Source organism: Centrocercus urophasianus, unplaced genomic scaffold, assembly GCF_019232065.1.
Source record: "Centrocercus urophasianus isolate 14NV4802_14NV808 unplaced genomic scaffold, USGS_Curo_1.0 seq_17, whole genome shotgun sequence".
Taxonomy (NCBI): Eukaryota; Metazoa; Chordata; class Aves; order Galliformes; family Phasianidae; genus Centrocercus; species Centrocercus urophasianus.
In genome coordinates, this window is record NW_024884722.1 from 7,839,811 (window position 1) to 7,862,783 (window position 22,973).

Genomic DNA, 22,973 nt, shown 5'->3' on the forward strand with positions numbered 1-22,973 from the left:
ACTTGAGAAGTGACTCTGCTTTTCCTAATGGCAGAGTGAATATTTTCAGTCTATTAGCAGCATTGGAATTGTAAATGCGTGAGGAAAAAAAACCCTTTCCTTTGGTTAAAATTGTTGGCTCCAACTGAAGATGCTGTTGTTTAAAGTCAGTCAATGAGGATTTTTGGTCTGTGTTTTGTTACAGTCAGACTGCACCTGGGTGCCCTGTGTGGTGGATGGGGGAATCAGGCTCTGTGTTCACCACCGCATCCAATGAGTGGCACATGTCAATGTAAATTACAGATTTCACTAAAGCAGAATGGGTTTGTGAGCACTTGCAGTTTGTCTGTTGCTGACAGACTTGGGGCAGAAAGCAAAGCAAAAAGGGCAGCAGTAACACGTGACAATCAGTGCCCAGAACGGGTTTTCAAAGCCAACCACTCTAAAGAGTCGCTTTGTATTTCCCATCCGCGCTCTGATTACGTATCTCCCCAATAGCAGATAAATGAGCTAAAAGCAGCGCTGTTTGAACAGGGCAGCGGGAGGGGAGAGGGAAGGGAAGGAAAGCAACTTGCTGAATGTGCTGAGTCAGGTAGCGAGGTTCAGACCGGTTGTGATAAATGAAAACAGCCACAGCAAGCCTGTCCTTTCTCTCACGCAGAGCCCTTAGGTGCTGTTAGGGTGAAACTGCTCTGTGGGGCTGCTGGAAGCCTGGAGGACCACATGCTGAGCCCTAGCAGGCAGAGCCCTGCATCTTCCACACGTCTCTTGTTCCCACTTGTTCATCTGAACCTTCACCCGCTGTCGTGTGGTGGCACCTCATTATCGAATCTCCAACAAATACTTTGGCAGGGAAGAGGCTTTTCCACTCGGTCACATTTACATGTGCTGTGCTATCTCAGAGCAGATAGTGTCTTGTTTGTGCCAGTTCCCAGTGAGTGCTCGCATAAGGATTTTTAAAACAGTTTAAGTTTTCTTAATTGCTGTTTGAAAGTAACTTTACTCACCTTTCCTTCTGTGTGCTGCATTGATCGTCATGGATTGAAGAGGAAAATGCACTGTCTTAGGGGAAAAAAGACACAAATATTGCATGTGAGGAAAAGGTGATATGAGGACACAAGTGTAAACAAAAGTGATGATGGGGCTGAGTTTGGCGGGAAGAGCTGGTGATGAGCTCCTGCTCCCCCCTCCTGCGAGACCATTGCTTTCCCTCATAGTTTTCCTGCAACTCCTTCACGATCCCTCCTGGGACAGGCAATTCCTCCCAGCAGGGAGAGCACCAGCAGGGCTGATCCTCAGGGCATCCCACAGCATGGCTGGGGCCGATGTCTTGGGGGTGGAAACAAGGCCTTGGGCTGTGGGGAGGTGAACTGAGGGCTATCGCTGCTTCTGAGGCTGCACAGAGGTCTCCAGGAGTGTGTCAGGGTTTCTGGGTTTCTGCCTTGTGACAGTAAGTGCAGGAACCTGCTGTGAGCTGCCATGCTATGGAGGAACTGATGCTGCAGGGCCTTGGCAGCACCTGTGAGAGCCCGTGGCCTTACGCACCAGATGCTCTCTCCATTTTAATCTCTTGAGGAGTACTGGTGTCAACTGGAGATGCTCAGTGGCTGAGGAGAGAGTGCAGGAAAAGCAGCCGAAGGGCTTTGGGTGCATCTGCAGGAAATAAATAGTGGTGGGGCTTGCCAAAGTGGATGAATATTTGACAGAGTTGCACACTGCACCAGCCAATGAAATGTGATGCTGAATCAGTTAGGGAAATTTCAGGGATTTCATAGCAATGGAACTGAATGATGAATATCTTCTCAGTGGAAGCTGACAGATGTTACAGCTCTTGTTTCCTGCTTTTGTTCTTTCTAGTTTGCTCCCAGGATGTTTATTCTAACAAGCAGCCTGATGCCCACTGGGGACAGAAAGCACTGCTGTCTGCTCAGATTTGGCTGCAGCCCAGGCTGTTTTAGGAAGGAGCATCAGGAGAAGGCTCACAAGAGCCAGCCAGGCAGGATGGCCACTCACTGAGATGAAGGCTCAAGTCGTGCCCCCAGGTATCCCTCAATCTGTTATTTCCTTTACCCTTCTTAGAGGTTACAATACATTGCCACAGGCCTGGGACCAAGCGGTTCCATGCCAGGAGAAGACCGAAGACCACAACCAAGCAGAGGTGCAGAAGCACACCATGAGAAGACACTGATTGCTAGCCGTGGGTACAAGCAAAGATGCACTGAGGTGGCCCAGGGCTGGCTGAGGTCTACACCCTGCAGGGGAGGTGGGCTGGGCAGGAACAGCCCTGTGCACACTGGAGCTGTGTAAGTAGCACTAAAGAGTTTGTAGAAGCACTAAACAGCTTGTTGCTCAGTAGCCCCTGGACAAGATAGTTGCTTACTGGCTCTGTTCTGCAGGGGTATGTTGTGTTCCATAATCTTCCTGTCTTGCTGCAATGCCAAAATCTTGCACTCCCTGTAGCCTCTTGCTCTTCTGATCAGCAGGACAAGTACAAATGGATGGAAGTGCTCTGGGTGCCAGGAGCATGGAGCTGTTGAATTTAGCAATGTTTCATCATGCTACCAGAGAGACTGGGTGCAGTTTTACTCTGAGTTATTCCAGTACTTTAGCTGGGCTTGAAGAACGGATACTGCCATCTGAAGCTTGGGAATCACTGTGAGCTGATTATTTTCAAATCATCAAATATAGCAGATGTATTTACAGCAGAGAATTCCACTTTTACCGTCTTTGATTCTATTTTTCCTACCATCTTGCTGTTTATAGCAACTCTTCATGAGTCTTCACAACCTTTCTCTATCTGTGCTTTCTCCCCATCTACCCTTCCTTTGCTGGGGATTTCTCAGAAATGTTACTCTACCAGCATTCACCTTTGTTCCTAGAAAAAGGAGCACAAGAACATTTGCTTGGAAGCAAGCTGACATCTGTGAAGAATGACACTGGCTTTGGATATGGAATAAAAGCAAAAAGAGGCAAATCAGAGGGCAGGAGGAAGTTCAAGGGCATTTAGCATGTAAATGGGGTTATTTTGGCAAAACGTGTCCTGGTGTGGAATGTGCCACTGATCAGCTGAGGCTTCTAAGGAGAAATAACTTGAAAATAGGAGATCCTCTTTGGTGAAAAAGTTGTGCCACCTTTATGGCTGCTGCTGGTGATATTGGAACAGTGCTTGGAACGACGTAAATCTGCGGAGACCACCTTAGCAGCACAGGCATGCTGGGGTGGGTGCATCACAGTGCTGCATGGATTTGGGAACTTGGAGAGCCCAGAAATCCTGGGCAAATGTACCAGATCCTTGCAGTTTGCCAGACCAATGTTTCCAGGTTGAAACAGGCATGTCTGAGAAATGCAAATGTGTGAGGGGCTTTTTCAAATGGGTTTGTTTCAAGGCATGCTGCTCATAACCCAGCACACAAGGCCTATGTTCTAAATCTTCCGAGCTTTATTTTTTTTTTCCTTTCTCAATTTTCTTCAGGGATTACGAGAGATGGAGACTGAGATTGACTTGTTTTTCTCTTCTGGAGCAAGTGTTTGGGGATTTTGCTTTTCAGAGGAACTTCTGCTATGTGGAGAAAGGTTGGTGTTTTTTTTTTTTTTTTAAGTAGGAAGAGGCAGCAGCATCCTTTGTGCTCACTTGGATGCTTTGGATTTTCAGGTAGATTTGGTTAGCTGGAGCACACACAGAGGCAGATATTCTCAACCCCATTTTGTCTGGAAATGAATCAAACCAAGGAGAGTCTGGGGAACCCTGCAGATATAAGCTCTGCACTGATGCATATGTTTTGCTTTGATGGAAGAGATGCTGAGCTCTTTGGGGAAGAAAACCCTGTTCTGGGAACCTGTGGCTTTGAAGCAATGTTTACAATACAGTAACAGACATGACATTTTAAACCATGAGGTTAACACCACTGCTAGCTGTGTCTTAGTACTCCTGCTTGTATCTGAACTTCTTTATTCTCTCTTGCCAGGTTAGAAAGGAAACCAGCTTTCAGGCATAGACTTGAACTTGGACAGCCCAGGATGAAAAACGCAACATGACCAGGCTCTTGCCACTGTAAATGCAGTCCTGCTGTATAACAGTGGCTTTGTGCCTGAAGAAGAGCTGATCCTGCTGTCATTTCAGAGTGGGAAGGGTGAGACACTGTCAAGAAAACTTCTGCTGAGCATCCTCACTGCTGTCAGACAGAGATACAATTTCTCTCTAGGTGCTTTTGCTGAGTGAAAGATTCACATCAACATTGGCTGCCCTCTCATTTTCTTTTAATGATGCAATAAATTAGAAAATGATAAGGCACCAAGGGGAACATTTGAAATTCCAGTGGCATTTCTAGGAATGGCCTGAGATGCTCCAAGTTTCTTGCAGCCTGCTGGCCAGCCTGCAGGAGGGAAGGGGTTGCCTGTGGAAAGGAGTGTTCTGGGGAGGGGTTACTGTCCCTGAAAAGCAAACCAAAACAGCTCTCAGTACAACTCAGAATACATTATTGGCTTCCCGATGGGCCTGTGGTTAAGGCTTCCTGCTGAGGATTCAGTTTGTGCTCTCCTTCTAATGACCAAAGGAACACCAAGGAGAAAATACCCTTATAAATATTATCATACCCCTTAATGGGGCATGAAGTATTGGCCAGTTGTCCAACCTAAAGGATTTCTGTTTGCTTGCTGCAACTCTACATGAGCTGCACACAACAGCATTGAGCTCTCTGTGGGAGCATCAGCTCTTGTTCTCCCATGACTGTGCTCTCTCATGTTCCTGTTGGGCACTAGGGTTGGCTTCTCCATTAGAATCAAGTGGGCACCCCACCACCTCCCCATGGTGCATGTCTCCAGTCTCAAGGAGGTGTCTCCAGGAGATATTCTGGAAGTGAGAGCAGTTGGCAGCACTGGATGTGATACTGGAGACCACTGTCATTGTAAGAAGCTACACGCTCTGTCCCTGGAGATGGATGCTCAGTCTTTGGAGGTTCTCAGTGCCAGTTTGGCTGGAGTGCTGGGCAGCCTAATATGGTGAAGTGGCTAGTCTGCCCACAGCAGGCAGGATGGAACTGGATAATCTGTAAGATCCTAAGTTGTTCTATGATTCTACTGCCACAGGTCACCCAGAATACTGGGAACAAAACACTGTCTGGTGCCTGCTGTGTTCATATCACCACTAATCTCGCTTTGTTCTGTACAAGGTAATACTGCTGTTCTCTATTGCAGTTCTCCTTTATTGCTTCTACTTGCTGAAAGCACAGCCCCACCAAACATGCCTTGGCTTGGTACTCCAGGTCAAGGGGACTGAAAATCACAGCATTGCTGTGGCTGGGCACTGCACTGAGAGAGCTTGTCTGTACATCAGGCTGTGATGGATGCAGGCAGGTAGCACAGAACTCCTTAACTCCTTCCTGGCTGTACTCATTCTGCTGCTGTTCTTGTGCTGTCTGATCAGTATATCAGGCCCCATCCCTGGTTCTCAGCCATGTTGCCTTCCAGAGGAAATGCTGGGGCTGTGTGGTTTGTGGTGTCTTGTGTCTTGTCTTATATAATAGGCTTTTTAAATTAAAAAACAAAAAAACAAAAAAACAAAACAAAAAAAAAAAAACTTAATCGCATCAGTTTTGAGACTTCTCTTCCTGTTAATTTCTCTCCAAGACTCGCTTTTCTCCTGGACGGTTGCCACTTTTCTACTGGAGAAGGTACTAGAGATGCAGAAAGAGCATGATTCATATTTGGGAATTCAGGAGGAAATTAGCGGCCAGTGAGTGCAGCATGGGAACGTGCCATGAACTAACAGTCAGGGAAACAGCCTAAATACACAGGAATAAAATACAGCTGGTGAGGCGCATGTTAATCACTAAACATAGATCATGGAGCCTGTGATGTAGGCTGTTGTTTTTGTCTCTTACACGCTTAATTTGAAGGCACAGAGCAATTCAAACTTGCAGGTATTGCAGCTCTTCTTCCATGCCTGTAACTTTTTGTTGCCAGTGGTACAAGATGTCTTCAGGATTTGCAGCCTTCTGGCTGTGCTTTACAAAGATGTGCTAGTCTGTATGTTTATGTATGTTTATGTGTATGTTTTATGGGGGTTGGACTCGATGATCTCTGGAGGTCCCTTCCAACCCCTACAATTCTGTGATTCTGTGATTCTGTGAATTTCAGCTCGTGACCGTTTAATCATCTGTGCCAGGAACCCTCCACAGGCCAGAAGCTGAGGCCATTTTTAACAGCACAGATCACACTGCAGCAAGAAGTCATGACAATACCTGCTTCTTTAGGTGTCTGCTAACACAGCACCTATAATATGCTACAGGTGATTGAAAAGGTTAGCAGTTCCACATCAGCTGGCATGGACTTAAAGACAGTCTGTTCAGGTCTGCTGGAATTAAATATGAGTGCTGGGTGATGCTGTGCATGTAGGTATTTCTCTTTGCCATTGCTTCTAGAGGCGAATTAGCAGAATTTGATCATTTGGAGAAGGGTAAAATTTTCAGACTGTGGAAAAATGTTACAGAAGGTTGTTCTTGTTTTTGAAGGGTAATTTGTTTGTTTGCTTGTTTTGTTTTTAACATGACTTGTTTGGTGGCCTATCTAGAAGTTACTGGAAAATTATAGATTGTCTTTGGTGGATGAGGAGGGACCGTATTGGGAAAAGTGAGGTAGTTAGGGAATGCAGTATGCGTTGTAAAGTGGTGACGTATTTATTAATTACACATGCACAGACAGCTTCAGACATCCTAGCAGAATTTACTGTATGGATCTAACTTTCATATCACATGTCTAGCAAGTGTTGTGAATCAGACATTGTGTAAACACTCATCATTTGCATTTAGTGTTGTGCAAATTGACATAATTGATGATCATCACTTGATGATCATCAATTGATAATCAATTGATGTAACACTTCAGTAACTGCTTATAAAAGTACAGAAATAACTTTCAGGTTTTCTGAAATATTCTGGAACCCTTTTGTGTTTGATATCTCTACTGATAGCCCATTCTTGTTGAAAAGTAACGTTCTCCCATGGCTGAGAGGTGCTGTGTGTGTCATTCAAAGTCTGCTTCAGCAGCAATGTTACATGCAAGTTCCAGGGTGGTGGCTTCTTTCTTCTCACCACCGTATATGGTTTGGAGCTCCTCTTTGTTTATCTCTTCTTAGACATGATTCCCACAGAATTTCAGGAAGTTGCTTTAAGGCTGTCTCACCTCTTTGTTTGCTCCTGACTGGAAAAGGAAGTATTTGTTTTGCTGATCAGTGTCATGTGAATGTTTTTGGGAAATGTTAAAAAAAAAAAAAAAAAAGTTGAAAGAAAACGCATGGTAGAAAATAAAGCATTCCCCTTTCCCATTGAAAAGAGCAAGAAAAATCCTAATCACACAGAGATACAAGTCTTGGAACAAGACAGGAGGGCTTCAAGTTTTCTATCGTTCAGAAGAAGAGTTTCTGCAAACCTCTGGCAGGGAAGGTTAAGTAAGAGTCATCAGTGGATACTTGTGACCTCTATGAGCTGTGATTTCAGGATTCTGGCCTAGAGGCACGGGGTTATGGAGCTGGAAGCAGCCCTTTGTGGTAATGCCCTGGCCACCCCACCCTGCAGGGACTCCTTAGGGCAGAAGAGGAGTTGTTAGGCCCAGGAAAACAGCCTGGAGCAAAGGAATCAATGTAGCAACTTTGGAGCAGGGCTCCTAAGGAATTATTTTTCTTCCATTCTCAGTCTCTGTTATTCCAGATTTCCTTCTGTCTTTATGCAGAATTCAGCACAATTATGCCTTTGAACAAAACTGAAACAAATAGTAAAACATGATCCTTTCCCAACATAAGGAATCGACATATCACACATCCCAAAAGCAGAGATGGGCTGTGGAAACACTCTGTGAAAATTAATATTTTGAATAGGAACAGAGTCTGAATTGGTTATACAAATATTTTTGTTTCTTTCGAGTTACTGATGCTGTTTTCATCTCAAGCTAAATGTATTTTTATAAAGTTTTTTTTTTTTTTAAATGAAACTTCAGATTGGATTTTAATGCCAGTATAGAAATCACCTTTGTCAAATTTGCTACTGGAGTTAAGGGGCAGCAACTCTGATTTTAGTAAGTTTCTTGATTTGGACTAACTTAGCTGGAAGCCAGACAAATGTCTATTCGGCCAAATTCACCTTGATGAAAGCTTACACCAGTATGTCAGTAACAGCAAAACTAGGCCTGCTAAACCCAATTGCTATGTAGGTTTATCTGGCAAAACAGAATGATCTGTACTCAAAAATGGTTATGTGGTTCGTTGCCATGTGTATCAACTGTATATATTTATGTATGTAAATACACCCATACACGTATATATGCCAATGTGCACATATCCATATAGAATATACTCTGTTTCTCTATGCATTTTTGTGGTTTTAAGGTGAGGGATATAACACCAGAGGAGCTCCCCTGAATCACTACACAGCTCTCCACCAGCCTTCCAAGACCGCAATTCTCAGTTCTCCTTTGCTTTTCTGAAGCTGAGAGTAAGGTGTTCCAAACTCACTTTGTTCCCACACTCCTAGCTGATTCAAGAGATAGAGGTAAGTCAATATAATGCTGTAGAGGCAAGCAGAGACATGAAACTGTACTTCCTACTGCATTACAAGGAATATAGATTTCAAAGGTTATATAAATGACTTATCTTCAGCCTTGCTCGTGTAACAGAAATAGATACATAGGAAAAACACAACCATTCGTTCCACCAAAACAAGCTACTAAGACATAAAATGAAATCTTTTCTGTCTATCATACAGAATATCTCTGTATGCTACATTTTCCATTCTTCTTCCTGATCCTTTCCCTTGAACTTTGGCACTTACTTCATCACTGACGTCTTTTTTCAGGAACATGAACAGCCTTTAGCATGGAAGGTATCTGAATGTGGAATCCTACATACAGTAAGTTTCACCTTAAAAAGAAAAGGTAGGAGATGCTGCTTTATAGATTGTTACTAATGATAAATATTTGTGCTGCCATCTGACTTGTGTTATAACTAAGTAAAAAATATTCTGGTTAGAGAGATTAATAGTTTTTTTTTTTCTTGTTGAAACTGGCTTACTTTTCTTTAGGTGGCAACAACATCTGTAGACCTCAAGTTTCTCAGCAAAACTAAATATGAAGATACTCCTGTATGGTTCAAAGAACTTCAGTATTGAAATACTGAAAATCTGAAATCTCAGAGAAACACAGATATCTACATGTAACAGATTACTGCAGTGTTAAGGTATCACTTAGAAATCTTACAAACAACAACAAAAAAAAGTGGTTAAGCACCAGACAGTGAGTTTGTATAGTGCTTGATAAGAAACTGGAGGTGGGAATCTAGGTGATTCGTTTGCCACAGTTTTCAATTCACAAGCCTTAGCCAAAAAATACCAGGTAACTTTAATTAAAATTTTGGGTTATGCAGACTGTTTCAGATCAAGACCTCAAACACAGTGATGCAGATCTTGCCATTCCCCCAGGTAGCACAGGACTAAGAAGTGCTACCCTGAGTGATACTGAGGGACTGTTTGGTACAGTTTATTCATATCACAGTCAAAACAGGATGAACTGGTTTGAATAAAGCCGTTTGAGAGGCAAGAAGCATCTTGTTTTCTCATTTGGTGCAATTCATTTAACTGTCACTTTGAAGTTAGCCAAGTGTACCTCCTTTTGTGTGGACCTGCTGATGAACAAGGAAGCCTCCTCCATGTTCTGTGGGTGCAGACCATTCACAGCCACTATGCAGTCTCCATGGTTAAATAAGCATCCCAGTCGGCAAGGACCAGTCCACTGTGAGACACTAACATATATGGAGGACAGACAACAAATGAGTCATAAGGGATTTATAATTACCAGTTACTATTAACAGAAAACAGGGTTGCATTTATGGCTCCGCCCTCTGGAAATGACACATGGACTGCATGACTTTACATCTTCTTGATCTTGGTAGTGAGACCGATGCTAGCAGCATCACCAGAGAGAGCTGGGGATTCCAGCCTGAAAATGGGGCCAGACTTGGTGCAGGTCTGTGTATGTGCTGCATACTTGGCCAAAAAAAATTTTCCAAGGCATTTCTAGAGACTGAAATTAAAACTTGCTGTTATGTTTTATTTATGGTACAATTGCAAGGATCAGAGATCTGTTGCTCTCCTGACTGGACCTTTATGCTGCAAAACTCTGCATATGGATGTGTGTGCTTCTACCCCTACACTGTCACTCATTCACACTTGGCAGTCACCACTGCACAAGATCCAGGACTTACCATATTTGTCCTGCTGCTTCAGTAAGTTTTAGGTAACTGTTAATATCTGCCAGGGGGACCAAAATATCCAATTCTTGCAGTTGTGTCTTATCTGTAACTTGACTGTGAGAGAAAACATTTGAGATCAGGTACCCTTTTACCACCTTTAAGTGGAACCCAAAGACTTCTTAGTCTTCTTCTGTCTTCTTAGCAACAAGAAAAGGGGAAGTCGCTTACCTGAGCAGTATAGACAACTGAACCACTGAAAGTGGTGATGAGTTTTGCCTTCTTTTGAGGAAAGACTGTTGTGTGGTGCTTTGTGGGAGATTTACATCTGTGTCTGCCTCCAAGCTGCTTGGACTTGCACTGTTTTCCAGGCTTCTGGGAGGAGAATGGAGCCTGTCATGTCTACATGTTAGCCTACTGAAAAAGGAATGGTGATAAAAAATACGAACTGGTTTAACCATTCCAGACACTCCTGCTGGATCAAATAGCTGTCAGTGAAGAAAAGAATAACAAGTTCTTGTAGAATATCCAGTGGGCAAAATTACGGCTAGGTAAAATAAACTGTCCTTCTAAAAATGGGCCGTAAATCCTAAAATAAACCTTTTCAGTATTTAAAGACTATTTTTATAGCCCCAAAACATTCCAGCTAACAACATACTTTTAGAAAGAAATGAGTACAGATTGTTGCCCTTGGCTTTACCATCTTTTGTGGGGATGTAACGCTGTTCTCTGAGGGATACAATGACTCAGATAGGCTTGAATACTTGGGTTATTTGATAAGGCTTGTAATGCCTGTAGTCACCTCTCTTATTCACCTTGAATAAGGTATGGGTTAGTAGCATTTTGAGTCCAATGTCATAGACTTGTGATCTTTGTATAGTGAACTACTCCAAAAAGACTCTTAAAAACGCAGGTGAACAAATTTATTGTAATAATAATCTGTCTTCTGGGCCTGCGTTTCCGACTGCCTCCCACTGTGTGAAATAACACCTTGCTGTCTGTAGGTGGCAGGACATAGCCAGCAGCTATGGACGAGCCTTTTGGCTCACCACTGTCATGCAGTTATGACGTAGGCACTTCTTTTTATAGCATGCTGTATCATACTGGTTGTAAAGTTTCCTGGTGACACCACAACAGCAATGTTCAGGTCTTTGTTTCTGACATACCAACTACTACACCCTCAAAGTACACAGCATCAGACCTATACTTTGGGGAAATGGTAGGAAGGAATTGAGAGGTGACCTCCTAGGGCTAACATTGCATCTTACTGGAAAAACTAGGAGCTAATGCCACAAGTCTTAGGCCTGCCTTTTTTAACTAGCTAATACAGTTTTCTTTGCAGGGAGCCTATCTGAATTGTTGCTGGGACTTGGCTGAGGTATCTAGGCGCCGTGTTGTGCTGTTATGTCCTTAAGGCCTAGATTAAGTATCAGTCAACAGAACTTGCTGTGCCTCTTGTCAGAGCCTGTCTAAATGCGTGAGTTGAAATGTGAGCTTAAATTTCACTGTGATGAGTTTGAACTTCACTCTGGTATTTCCACAAGCCTTGAACTTTCTGGACCAAGACTGAAGGAAAAACTCATTCAAACAAGATGCAGCCTTTAGGTACTGTGCTATAAATACTATGAACAACAGCTCTAGCTAGGCCACTTGTAACATGCAAAGCTTAAATGGAGATGTTCAATGAAGGGTCGAAACACTTGATTTTCCAAAAGAATGGTCAGGCACTGGAATAGGCTGCTTGGGGAGGTGGTAGAGTCACCATCCCTGGAGGTGTTCAGGAAAGGTTATAGGTATTGTACTGAGGGACGTGGTTTAGTAGGGAAATATTGGTGGTAGAAGGACAGTTGGACTTGATGATCCTGGAGGTCTTTACAACTTTGGTGATTCTATGATTCTGTTTTTGTGTTACTTACAGTGACTCCATTGACTCATAAGCATTCTCCTTCTCTGGCTGCCTTTGACACGGCTTCTCTTGTACAGGGATATCAGGCTCAGCTGTAGGGTCAATCTCCGATATTTCACTATTGCACTGTTAGAAACACATAACAATGTTAAGAAATAAATATTCTTGCTCTGTCTACAGAAAAAAAGAATCTCAATTACCTTGTTTCATTCAGTGTTTGTGCTGTTTAAGACCATTAGTTAGTACAGCTTGGTTTACCTCAAGTAATTCACTTCCCAGAAACTGCAAGCTAGAAATGTGGTTGAAACTTAGAAATTCATCCTGTCTGGTATAATAGATACTATCTTTTAAGTTGGAACATAACCAGCTATATTTTCATATATGACCACTTAAAGTTTGGTAATATTAATTTAGGAAAGTCTTTCAATAAGATTATATATGTATAATTTATTTCATTTAAAGCACTTAGATCATATGATAAAATTAAGTTGTTCATGCCCTTCAGTTATCTGTACAGGCTTTGGAGAGAGGCAGTGACATCTGCAGAAGCCTGCCTGGCCTAACGAGCTTCTCATGACCACTGACTGCATGGGAAACCGTGAGAAATGAACCTCCCAAATTCAGTGCCAGTATTTATTTAAGATTACCAGTATGATTCTTCCTGCTCCCTTCTTTCACACTGAAATGCACACATCAAAATGTTTCCTGGCATTTAAAAATTACTGCTTGGCTTTATGCCACTCACTGATGCTAATGATTTGAAGTAACACTGAAGATGATGTGCAGTTAGTGCAGTTTTCATTGTTGGTAAAACGAATGTCGATGCAATTGACAAAAGTCATTTACAGCTGTCAGTTTGAGGAATTTCAACAAAATCAGCAGTATGTTTTGTGAAAATGCCACTTTTTAGCAGAAAGACCCTTTGGATTCAGCATTTTTCTTGTACACATTGAAGCTTTATTACCTGTTGCTTTATCTACGTACTTCTGTGGCAAGGTATGAATTGGTTCCTCATACCATTTCCTCTTTGGGTCTTTATGTGTGTCTGTCTCCTTGGAGCTGTTAACAAAACAGGACTCACAACTAATAAACTACCTTTGCTAAAAGACTGCTGGGAGTTTGGTAATATGGTTCTTCTTCCTTTTCGAGATCTTCGTTTGAATCTGATGACAGATTTTCCTCAGTCTTTCCCAGAGTTTTATCCTGCGAAAAAAATGTTTTTATTTGAACAGGTTCACTTATATGGATTGTTTAACATGGATTTTGCCATTTCCTAGTGAATGTCTACAGGAAACACATGCACAAATTGGCACTAGTGTCAGTATTTCTCCTGGATGGATTTGTGGTAACTAGGCAGTTGCAATTGACTTCATGTTCAAAACTGTTATTTTGTTTAAAAATCAAGTAGGCTGAATACTATATGTATGATTCTGCATGCTTTTATGTGCTTGTGGGCAAAACTCGTATTTGTCTTAAAGTTTTTACACGAGGAAAAAATCTATGGGAAATCTGGAAGAGGATTGGGAGATATTTGTCGCTTTTAGGCAGTTTTTAAATATTATCAAGTAAAGAATGCATTTGGGACTTCACTTGACTAATGAAAAGTTTATTAACTCTCATTTCTAGAGGTTTCTTATTCTTTCTCATAGTCCAGGGGCTGAAGATCTGATACTGAATCCTTTGTGTCCTGAACGATGTTCGTTAATACCTCAATTATTAAGTCTGCGGCTATTTGGTGAGTCAAGGAGAAATTAATCTTTCCACAAACCTTTCTAAATACAAATTACTCATTTTTATGTTTCCTTGTAATGAAGAGTATAGTACTTAGTATTTTGCTGCCTCCCAATGCAATTCTCCATGCCATGTTTGTGATACAACCATTTTTCATCTTTCTACTTACATCCTTGGTTTCCATGGTAATCATTTTAATAATTGCTAAATATGCCAAGCATATACTACTGTTTTCAAGGTAAAGTAAATTAAACTAATTACTCTCTTAGATGTAAAGAGAAGAAACTGACATTGAATAGAATTAAAGTTGATGAATGTATTTTTGTTCTTCGTTGGTGTAAATGACATAAAAAGCAGCCCACGCTGCAGCAGTCAGAACAAACCAACGAATGGTCCTTCAAGAAGTGCATAACCAAACTCCTTTGGGAATGAAGACTAGCTCTTCTGTGGTCATGATCTAAAGTCATGAACAAGTTTCCTAGTCATGCTTTGGGGGCTTTGGGTCAATTGAGCATGTTAATGCTTGGGGAAAAGGGGAAGGAGGAGGTGACATTAAGACTTGAGATCCTCCAACTCCTATGAAATCTCAGAGTAGACAGCACTCATCAGCTTCCCAAACTGAGCTTTTGATTGCTGACAGTGGCCACTTTTGGCAAATGCGTGTACTGTCTCTCCAAATCATCATCACAGACCACGAGAGCAGTGGAAAAGGTTAAATAGCAGCATCACTGCATTTTCCTAAAGAAATTTGATGACATCTGTGTTCCTCTGAATGTTTTACAACCAGAGAAGTTTAGCTAACTTCAATCTGAAATTATTCTCAACTGTACAGCTAAATGAGTTCAGTAAGTCTGTGTTGAACCACAGTGTGTACTGGCATTAGAGAGAAAGTGGGCTATGAGGGAAATTGGCTGCAGCAAAAATGTGAATGATACCTGGAAATCATCTGGGTAATTGCTAGTTTTGGGCTCCTTGGGGAAAAGGCTAAAAGTTACACGCTGCCCTGAATTTCTCTTTCAAAAAATCATGTTCATCATGTATTGGTGCCAGGCTCTTGACCAGTTTGTCTGAGGACCTGTCATACAGTGTGATGCAAATTAGGATTCCTTATTTTGATGCATTTTGGATATTAAATGGTGATATTGGATATTTTGGATATTTGGATACGTGCAAATAGCTAGAACTCAGTTGCTGAGTCAGATGTAGTTTGGCAGCTCAAAAACATGGGTTGAAAAGGAACCAGGTTCTCAAAGCATTCCCGGGTAGCTGGGTCCCTGCCTGTGTGACCAAACTTAGCTGACATGGAGAAGCCTGTTTGCATGAACAATGGCTTCTGACCAGTTTTCAAGATCAGGGCCTGGGTGACAGAACTGCCAATAAAAAGCAACACTAATCATACACTAGAAATGAAGAGTCATACTTCCAACAGGAAGTAAATACAAAGGCTTAATCTGGAAGTCAGCTGTCTGTACATCACTGAGCAGAGAACAGATCCGGAGATGTTAGCGGATGTTAAACTTATGAGTCAAGTGTAATATTTTTATCAAATGCAGAAACATTTTTGCTCCTTGTTAGCTGTATGGCAAGGTTATTTACTATGACACATGCTGAAATAATATAAGCTTCCTGATACTCCCTCTGCTTCAGGCTAAAGAGAACAAGACAATCCAAATTCCTTATCTTTGAATGCTCCTTGTCAGCCTGTCCTGCTCTGGCCAGCTACATACAATAGTGCTCTCAGAGTCACTGTGAGTATAAAGGATTAATGAATAAGACAGAAATGACACGTATAGGAAAGAAGCAGAAAGAGAGCCTTGGTGTGCATCCAAGAGCAGTGGTAGCTCAAGTCAAACTAAGGGCTAACACAATTCATTTCAGAGCTCAGACTCAAAGCTGAGTGATTGCACTTTCACAAATTACAGTGCCTCAGCTGAACTATTATAACAACTCTTGGCATTGCAATGTAATTTCAGCTATTTTCACTTCAGTCCACTGAATCAAAGTGTATTATATCATACTTGCTGCCAGCCTGTACAAATAAATGGTGATTGCAGCATGTGATTCGCTGTCCTGTTAGCTGTGAGAGCAGAATAGATTCTTTCCCTGTACCTCAGCTCCTCCAGATCATAGTCCAATGCATGAACTGCCAATAAAGATAGATTTATATTCAACTGCCTAACTGCAAACTGGTGTGCTTGTGCTGTCAGTTCTGTCAGCTGCTGGAAAGGCAGTAACCCAGGGTAGAGGGTGGCTGACAAGTATCTGAAACTGCTGCAGATCTTTTTGTTCAGGGAACAGAGGTCAGAATGCTTTGTTAATAATCCATAGTAGCACTCATCATTCTATCTTTTTAAATAATTCCTGTCAGATATGGAAGCTAAATTACTGGAAGCCATATTTATAATGATACAATGTCAGCTTTAAGGTGTACTTCAGTCTGATTTTGTTTTGTAGCTCGATTACTCTGATTCAACTGCTGCTTGCAGAGGCTGCAGAAGGAAGCCCAGAAGAGTGTGGCACAGCTGCAAAATATGACAGCAGGGACAAATCCTCAAGCACTGCGGCTTCAGAGTAGTCTTTTATCAACCTCGGGAGAGCTGCCTCAAGGTGCAATCTCTGCTTGGAAACTCTGAGGAACTGCCCCCAAGAAAAGGTAAATAAAGGGTATTTAAAGTACGTTCTCAGAAGGTTATTTTCAGTGCTAAATGAGGCAACTGACTAGCTACGTTTAAGAAGTCTGTATAATAAAAAGCAGGTCAGTGTGCTGGGAAATAGGTGAATAATCTGTGGCTATAGATAGTCAGGTGACATGAGAGCCAGTAGTCACTTCTCCAGGCTAAGCAAGTCAAGAGCAGCTTTATTTGTTGTGCTCACCAGTCTTGGTAGAACTCCTTGTGGTGAGTTGCTCTGAGCCTGATGAGGGCCAGGATCTGAATTTGGCCTGTTCTTATCTTCTGAGGCACCATCATCCTGTATAGAGAAGAAAAAAAAAGTTGACTCCTAAAGATACACTGGAGATGCTTCACATGCATTCAGCTTCCTCCATCAAGGCTATTTGAGCACGACTTTGTGAGTACAGAAACCAACACCTCTTTGGCAGCTATTCATTCTGCCACCAAAGGACTAAGACTTTCTATTTAAATACTGAGAGGGAATATCTGAAAGGCACAGACAGCAAGAAGTGTGGGCTGCAGTGGGCAGCAGTGGGTTGAACTTCCCCACTAGAGTTTAGAGCTCAGAGAAACAAAGAACAGCACAAGCACAGAGCAGCAAGGGTGTGGCTAGCAGCTCCTGATCCTTCTTTATCTGTCTTTACTTACAGACAGACTTATAAACCAACATGCCAGTGCTGTTTGGCATGTTACACATTTGTGAGGGCTCTCTTATGATGTTAACATCCTGTTCCTGCTTGGGAACCCCACTACAGAGCAATGCAGACCACGTGGGCACTCACTGCATGAGCTCCGAAGAACTTTTGATCAAAACTACCAACTACATCAAATTTCACAGCCACCCCTTGCAGCAAACTCGTTTTTAGAGATGGGTAATCCATTTACCTTCAGGTAGCTTTGCCTTCTCGGGGAACCGGTCATATCTATAGAATTCGAGAACAGTGGCATAGAGAAGGACCGGCTTTTGACTTCTGAATTTGCAAGATCTTGGTTCTAGAGAAATGATAACAGCAAGGTTAGACAGACACCTGAAGGGCTGCAGCTTGAGCTGGCAGGGTCTCCAGCTGTTTCGCAGCACTGACAGACTAGATGTGTATCACTTTGTAAAACAGCATGTAAATAGATCCAAAAAGCACACAGTAAGAATTACACACACATTTTCATCCTGACACATCAAAGGTACAATTCATTGTAGCACAGTGTCAATCACTTCCTAATTTCCATGTGTCTTAGTCTTCAAAGAGATGCTTTTGGTGTAAGAACAATCCCCATGCAAACAGACTATGCAATGCCTGCTTAATGTGTAAGCCTGGAGTACAGGATTTATATGGAAAAATAATTTCTGATTAACCAAGGCAAGAGACAGGTGACAAGGCCAAAGCAAAAATTCCTTGCTTTTGCATGGCTTTCTAACAAGATTACAAAATCAGTAGAATTTGGTCAAAAAAAAAAAAAAGATTCTTTCCTTCTAAAATCAAGTATAGTAACATGTCACCTGAGGGCAGCATCCACCTTTTTTGGCCTCCCTGATGGAAGATATGGCTGTGACCCAGTCCTCTATTTCCAGCCTGTGGGTTAGAACAATAGAAGTTAACACCTATTCCTAGGTAAAACACAGGGAAAACCCATTTGCTCACCTACTTCCTCTCATGAGCCTAAAATAACACCTCTAGAAACCAACAGGGAAAATCTGCACCATCCCTTCAGGGGATGGATGAAAAAACCTTGCCTCAGAGATGTGTAGACCCAGCCCAGGTATGGCAAGGCTTTGTAGGGGAGGTGCAATAGTGCTTTCTGCTTCATTCTCTATGCATAGTGCTGCTCTGCTGACTCTTGAAAATAGGGCTCGGGAATGCAAGCAGGGTGAGAAACTCTTGAAAGTATGTGTTCTGTTCAGTGCTTCAAGTGGGTTTCATTGGATTAATTCTACATCACTTCCTATAGAGCCTGGCTTTGAGAGCAGTGCCCTGGGCGAAGGTGTGGAGTGGAACGCTCAAGTGGCACACAGGTATGTGTTTTGCTTCTGTGCTTATCAGCAATTCACACATCAGGTGCTCTTCTGCCCTAGGGCAGAAAAACCCCACTATGCCTGTAGCTGGGAAAGCGAAAAGTGGGAAGCTGCAGTGGAGAAGCACTGTGCCAAATGTCCTGCCTCACTGAGCCGACCACCTAGGCTGTAGCAATTAGTGCCCTGCTGCAGGCTGGATTGCAGTGAGCAGAGCAGCTTGTAGGTATGCCCCCAGCTACTCCTTTTGAGATCAGCCTTCTCCCAGCTGGTTCAGCTGTCTGCAACTGCAGGAAATTAACCCAGGCATGGGAAAAATGCAATAGAAGAGAGCAACTTTCCTTCGGATCATTCATCTGAGCCACTTTGGCCTGGGTTGCTCAGACACAGGAAGAGGTGGGAGCTGCTGGCCAGAGCTGCAAAGTAGTGGGATCATGCCTTAGGGCAGCAGCTTAGAGTTACATTAGCTTATCTGCAATATCACACTGCATTCACACATCTCTCAGCCTACCTACCTGCTTTTCCCAATGAGGTAGTAACATCTGTTTTCAGTAGTGATGGATATCACCTCTTCTGGAAAGCATCTGAACATCTTCCTCACCATCACCATTGTTTCAGAATTACTTATGCCTATTTCTACACTTATGATCCTGTTAAGACAACCACATGAAACATTATTCAATTATACAGCATGCAAACATACTATTCTTTGCAGGGTGAGAGGTACCCTGCCATCTGTAAGGTGATTAAGTTTGTGTGTCTGCACAGTTACAACTGGCATAGTCCATCCTTATTTTTGTGTAAGCGTGCAAAGCATTATCTTCACAGAAAATATCATCTACTGTAGGAATACAGCCTTTGGGATCATGGAACCAACCTGTCTGCTTTGTAGGTGCGTCACCACAATTGCTCAAATGAATGTATAAAATTTCATCAAAATATTTAGGATTTTAACTCTGTAAATCATACACTGTAAGTTGTACTTTAGGCCTACAAGATCCCAAAGGACTCTTTCATTGTCTTCAGTAGGATTTGGTCAAGAACCTCAATCAGGAACAAGTGCCTGTACAATTAGTCGTCATTTAAGATGGGTAATAGAATATTTAAATTAAAAAATGATATATTTCAGTTACATACTGATCAACAGCTATGGAGCCTTTCATGGACATTCCTTTTAGGTACTTCAGGATGTAATCGCCCTTGTTGGATTTGGACAGGATGAAAAAGCGCCTTTTCCACGAATTCTGCCAAAGAGGAAGTCATTTGTCTCTTGTTAAAACCTAGGATAGCAGAAGTATCTGACGTTTGGTGGGAGATTGCTGGAATATGACTGATCTGTGTTCATGTACCTTGGAGTTGATAAGATGATGCGGTGGTGACTTGATGAAGAAACCATGCTTGAAAAGTCCACCTTCAGGGCAAAATGGGTTTTGAGCTTCTACTAATCAAAGAGAAATGAATGGCACCATTACTCTATTTGTTGCCGATTAATCTCTTAAAAGAAGCTCCTTGAAATGAAAATTGTTGCTAAGCACTTGGTTTCTGAGCTTAAATGACCATAAAGCACATTCAATTAGAGAAGAGAAACACAAATCAAAGCTATAAAATACAGGACCAGTCCCTGCTTCCTTGATGTCATTGTTACTGCTGACAACTGGCCAAAGCTGTCAGCAAATGATAGAGGTAATGTACTGTGTTGAGAGAGGTGGCTCAGAAGATATCATGAAGCTCTGTCTTATTTAAAGTTCTTATTTAACTTCTGGGGTCTGGTCTTTCTTAGCTTCCTCATTAGTGAACTGAAAGGCAGTAAATGGCACCCTAATGAAATCTGTACGAATTCAATACGGACAGGCAAACACCTCAAATGATAGATGATCTTACACTGCAGATCACGATGCAGCAACTGGGAGAAGTCTTACAGGGTAAATATAAGCTAAAAGCTTAGGGTTAAAAATACGTGAATATATTTGTTCGCAACCCTACATACAATCAGGTTTTCTCACCACTGGTGGATTTCTGATCAACAGCTCAGTTTACTAACACCCAGTGAAAGGAGTACCAATCTCATTCCATTTTTTAAGCCATAAGCCCAATAGGAGATGTTAATGCTTTTAAAGAATCCAGTGACTGAAGAAAGGGCAGTCAACCTCCAACAGTCTAGTGCAAGTTCTGGGAAAGACTGTAATACATCAACATCCAACTCTGTGGAGAGAAACACTTGGTTCTGAGATCCCATTTACTACTGACTTCAGGGGAGGTAAGAATTCATTGTCAGTGTCATAGAGTTACTGACACATCTTCCAGTTCCCAGTCAATTTTTAAGGATTTTGATGTTTTTAGAAATGTCAGTCCAATCTGTTTCAGGTACAAGAAAGATTCCGTTGTAACAGAAAATGCTGCATTTAGGACAGATTCTTTAAGAGAGGGAGTGGAGGAGTAGAATTACACAATACACTGTTTTCACTATTTAAAACAAAATACTTGGCAGCTGGAGGCAAGAGAGAATAGTATCAAATATTGAAAAGAATGTTTTGCAACCTGATTCAATCTTACCGCTAACAAATCTTAGTAAATGAAATTTTGTACCTTCAGAGTTTTTTGCAGTTCTTGAAGCCATCCTGATTAGTTTTTTACTGAGACAGGGAAGTAAAAACCTTCAAGCTAATTCCTTTCACTCTTTCTTGCTGAGCAACATTTCACTGTGCGCATGGTTGCCTGAGAAAATAACAAATATCTCAGAAATGTTTGTTTTCATAGTGATGGTTAAACTATAGGAAATTAAACAGAAAAATTCCCTAAGAAACTACAGATACGACTATAGTTGTTACTCACTTAAATATATTACTATCGATAATAAAATCATATAAGATTATATGTTCTATGCTATAGTGTTGTGTTTTATTCTTAAATCATAAATATAAAACGATGCACTACAACATTGATTAACTTACATGATTCAGAGGGATGATTTGCTCAGGATGTGAAGAGACCTGCCAACAGAACTGCATTTGCCCCTTTCATTGCAGTAGCCTCCCCAGCTGTACCCTAGGAACATTGCATCGCACCTGTTCCTGATACTGCCTTGGCAGCAAGATAAGCTCTGTGTGCCCTGAAAGTGCAAGAACACAGCGGTGCGCATCTTTCAGAAGGTAAAAAGTGGCTTTAGTTACTTTGACATGATTCAGACTGTGGGCTTTCAGGCAATACCCTGCTGTAAAAGGGAACAACCGTTGCTGTAGAACTCTGTGGAGCATTTCTGCTTACGCTGTTTTTAGGGACATTAGTACAGTTTTGCTTCTTTTGGGGAGCTCTTTGTACAACTCTTCGGTTGGTTGTACAACAGTTGAGACAGACTGTTACAAAATTTAATGCCTAGGTTTTTCATCTATTGCTTACAAAAGCAAACAAAAAAAAAGATAAAAATTATTTCCAAAACTGAAAAAAGCTGCACAAAAAGTCAGATGTTTAATGTCAGTAATAGAGGGACACATCTGGGGTTGCAGTGAAAGCCACAGTAATATTCCTGCCAGTGTGACTGACAAAGTCACTCTGACTGCAAGTGATACACCTCTCAAAGCAGCCTTCTAACAGCTTGTAACAGGATAAAAGTCTCATCTAGGTCTCAATAAAAGTCAACATTTCCAGGTGGAAAGATGAGATTACAGCAAGCTTTTATCACTGCTGCCTCACTGCATTTTGGAAAAGAAGTTGTGTTTAATCATTTTTTCACTTCAATGGAAGCAACTTATTAAGCACATTATGTTTAATTCAGAACAAACAGTGCCAATTCTGTGATTATACCCCATCAGATTTTTGTATACCTGACATTCAGAGATTTGGTGATTTCAACCTTTTGGAAAAGCAACAAGGTACTTCAGTCAGAATGCAAAGTGCTGCAAACGAGTAAGAAGTGCACTATTATAAATCTTCAAAAATATAATGCCAAGATAAGGAAAACAAAGTGTGTTCATACTTACAGGTGAATGTCTTTCTAGCGTAGAAGGTCTTAGAGAAATGCACCATCAAACATTTCCAGATTTCCTGTATTGTTTTCTGCAGCAAAAGACGAAGTGTCCTCCCTGAACTGACTGCTGACTTATAGCTGGTGTATGAACACAAACACCCTGAAATATGACCCACAAGGAAATTCCAGTTTCTGCCTGGAGAAGCAAATTAAAGACTGTTCCAAAAGGGGAAACCCAGATTAATATTCACTTACAAACAATTAAAAAAATACCTGTTTGTGGCAGCCATGAATGTCTCCCAGGAGGAAAAAAGCCTGGAGGAGGTACCTTTTATTTTTTTAAACTGGCTTCTAAATAGCCCCTTTCTTTTCCCTGGAGCTGTGCCTGGGAGATTGTACTCACTCGTGACTGGGAGAGAAAGTAACATTAAGAACCATAAAAAGATCATGCAGTGCCATAAAGTGTTACCAAGCTTAGATTACTA

General features: G+C 41.8%; 1 protein-coding gene and 2 long non-coding RNA genes across 22 annotated transcripts in view; 2 read left to right on the top strand and 1 right to left on the bottom strand.

Annotated features, from left to right (window-relative positions):
• Positions 1–1,840: 1,840 nt before the first annotated feature.
• Positions 1,841–10,081, top strand: LOC122160333. 2 transcript variants are annotated; one of them, XR_006168786.1, is made up of 6 exons: positions 1,841–2,021; positions 3,452–3,552; positions 3,945–4,109; positions 5,065–5,147; positions 6,115–6,277; positions 8,357–10,081. It is a non-coding gene; the product is annotated as an uncharacterized LOC122160333 (long non-coding RNA). The 2 variants fall into 2 exon arrangements; XR_006168787.1 differs by lacking the exon at positions 6,115–6,277.
• On the bottom strand, positions 6,631–22,869 carry PLEKHS1 (pleckstrin homology domain containing S1). 12 transcript variants are annotated; one of them, XM_042818764.1, is made up of 18 exons: positions 22,762–22,868; positions 22,502–22,577; positions 22,346–22,417; positions 21,476–21,633; positions 21,111–21,239; positions 19,874–19,965; positions 19,662–19,768; positions 19,040–19,174; positions 18,015–18,087; positions 17,405–17,512; positions 16,722–16,817; positions 13,212–13,319; positions 12,127–12,242; positions 10,442–10,627; positions 10,226–10,327; positions 9,628–9,763; positions 8,799–8,887; positions 6,631–7,176 (listed from the first exon to the last, which is right to left on the bottom strand). In XM_042818764.1, exons 5-17 carry the CDS (start codon positions 21,139–21,141, stop codon positions 8,819–8,821), a joined length of 1,359 nt encoding a protein of 452 aa, XP_042674698.1. In that variant the 5' UTR covers positions 21,142–21,239; positions 21,476–21,633; positions 22,346–22,417; positions 22,502–22,577; positions 22,762–22,868; the 3' UTR covers positions 6,631–7,176; positions 8,799–8,818. The 12 variants fall into 12 exon arrangements, with proteins under 12 accessions (XP_042674698.1, XP_042674697.1, XP_042674693.1 ...); XM_042818763.1 differs by having other exon boundaries at positions 22,502–22,684; positions 22,762–22,862; XM_042818759.1 differs by lacking the exon at positions 22,346–22,417 and having other exon boundaries at positions 22,502–22,684; positions 22,762–22,869.
• Positions 12,040–22,973, top strand: part of LOC122160332 — a 32,182-nt gene continuing 21,248 nt past the window's right edge. For 5 of the 8 annotated variants that reach the window (XR_006168781.1, XR_006168779.1, XR_006168780.1 and 2 more), the window contains exons 1-6: positions 12,040–13,851; positions 16,302–16,500; positions 18,464–18,527; positions 19,703–20,781; positions 21,551–21,673; positions 22,584–22,812. This is a non-coding gene — a long non-coding RNA (uncharacterized LOC122160332). Of the gene's footprint in view, positions 13,852–15,494; positions 15,596–16,301; positions 16,501–18,463; positions 18,528–19,702; positions 20,782–21,550; positions 21,674–22,583; positions 22,813–22,973 lie in introns of all 8 variants that reach the window. The other 3 variants (XR_006168784.1, XR_006168785.1, XR_006168782.1) reach the window with 3 other exon arrangements.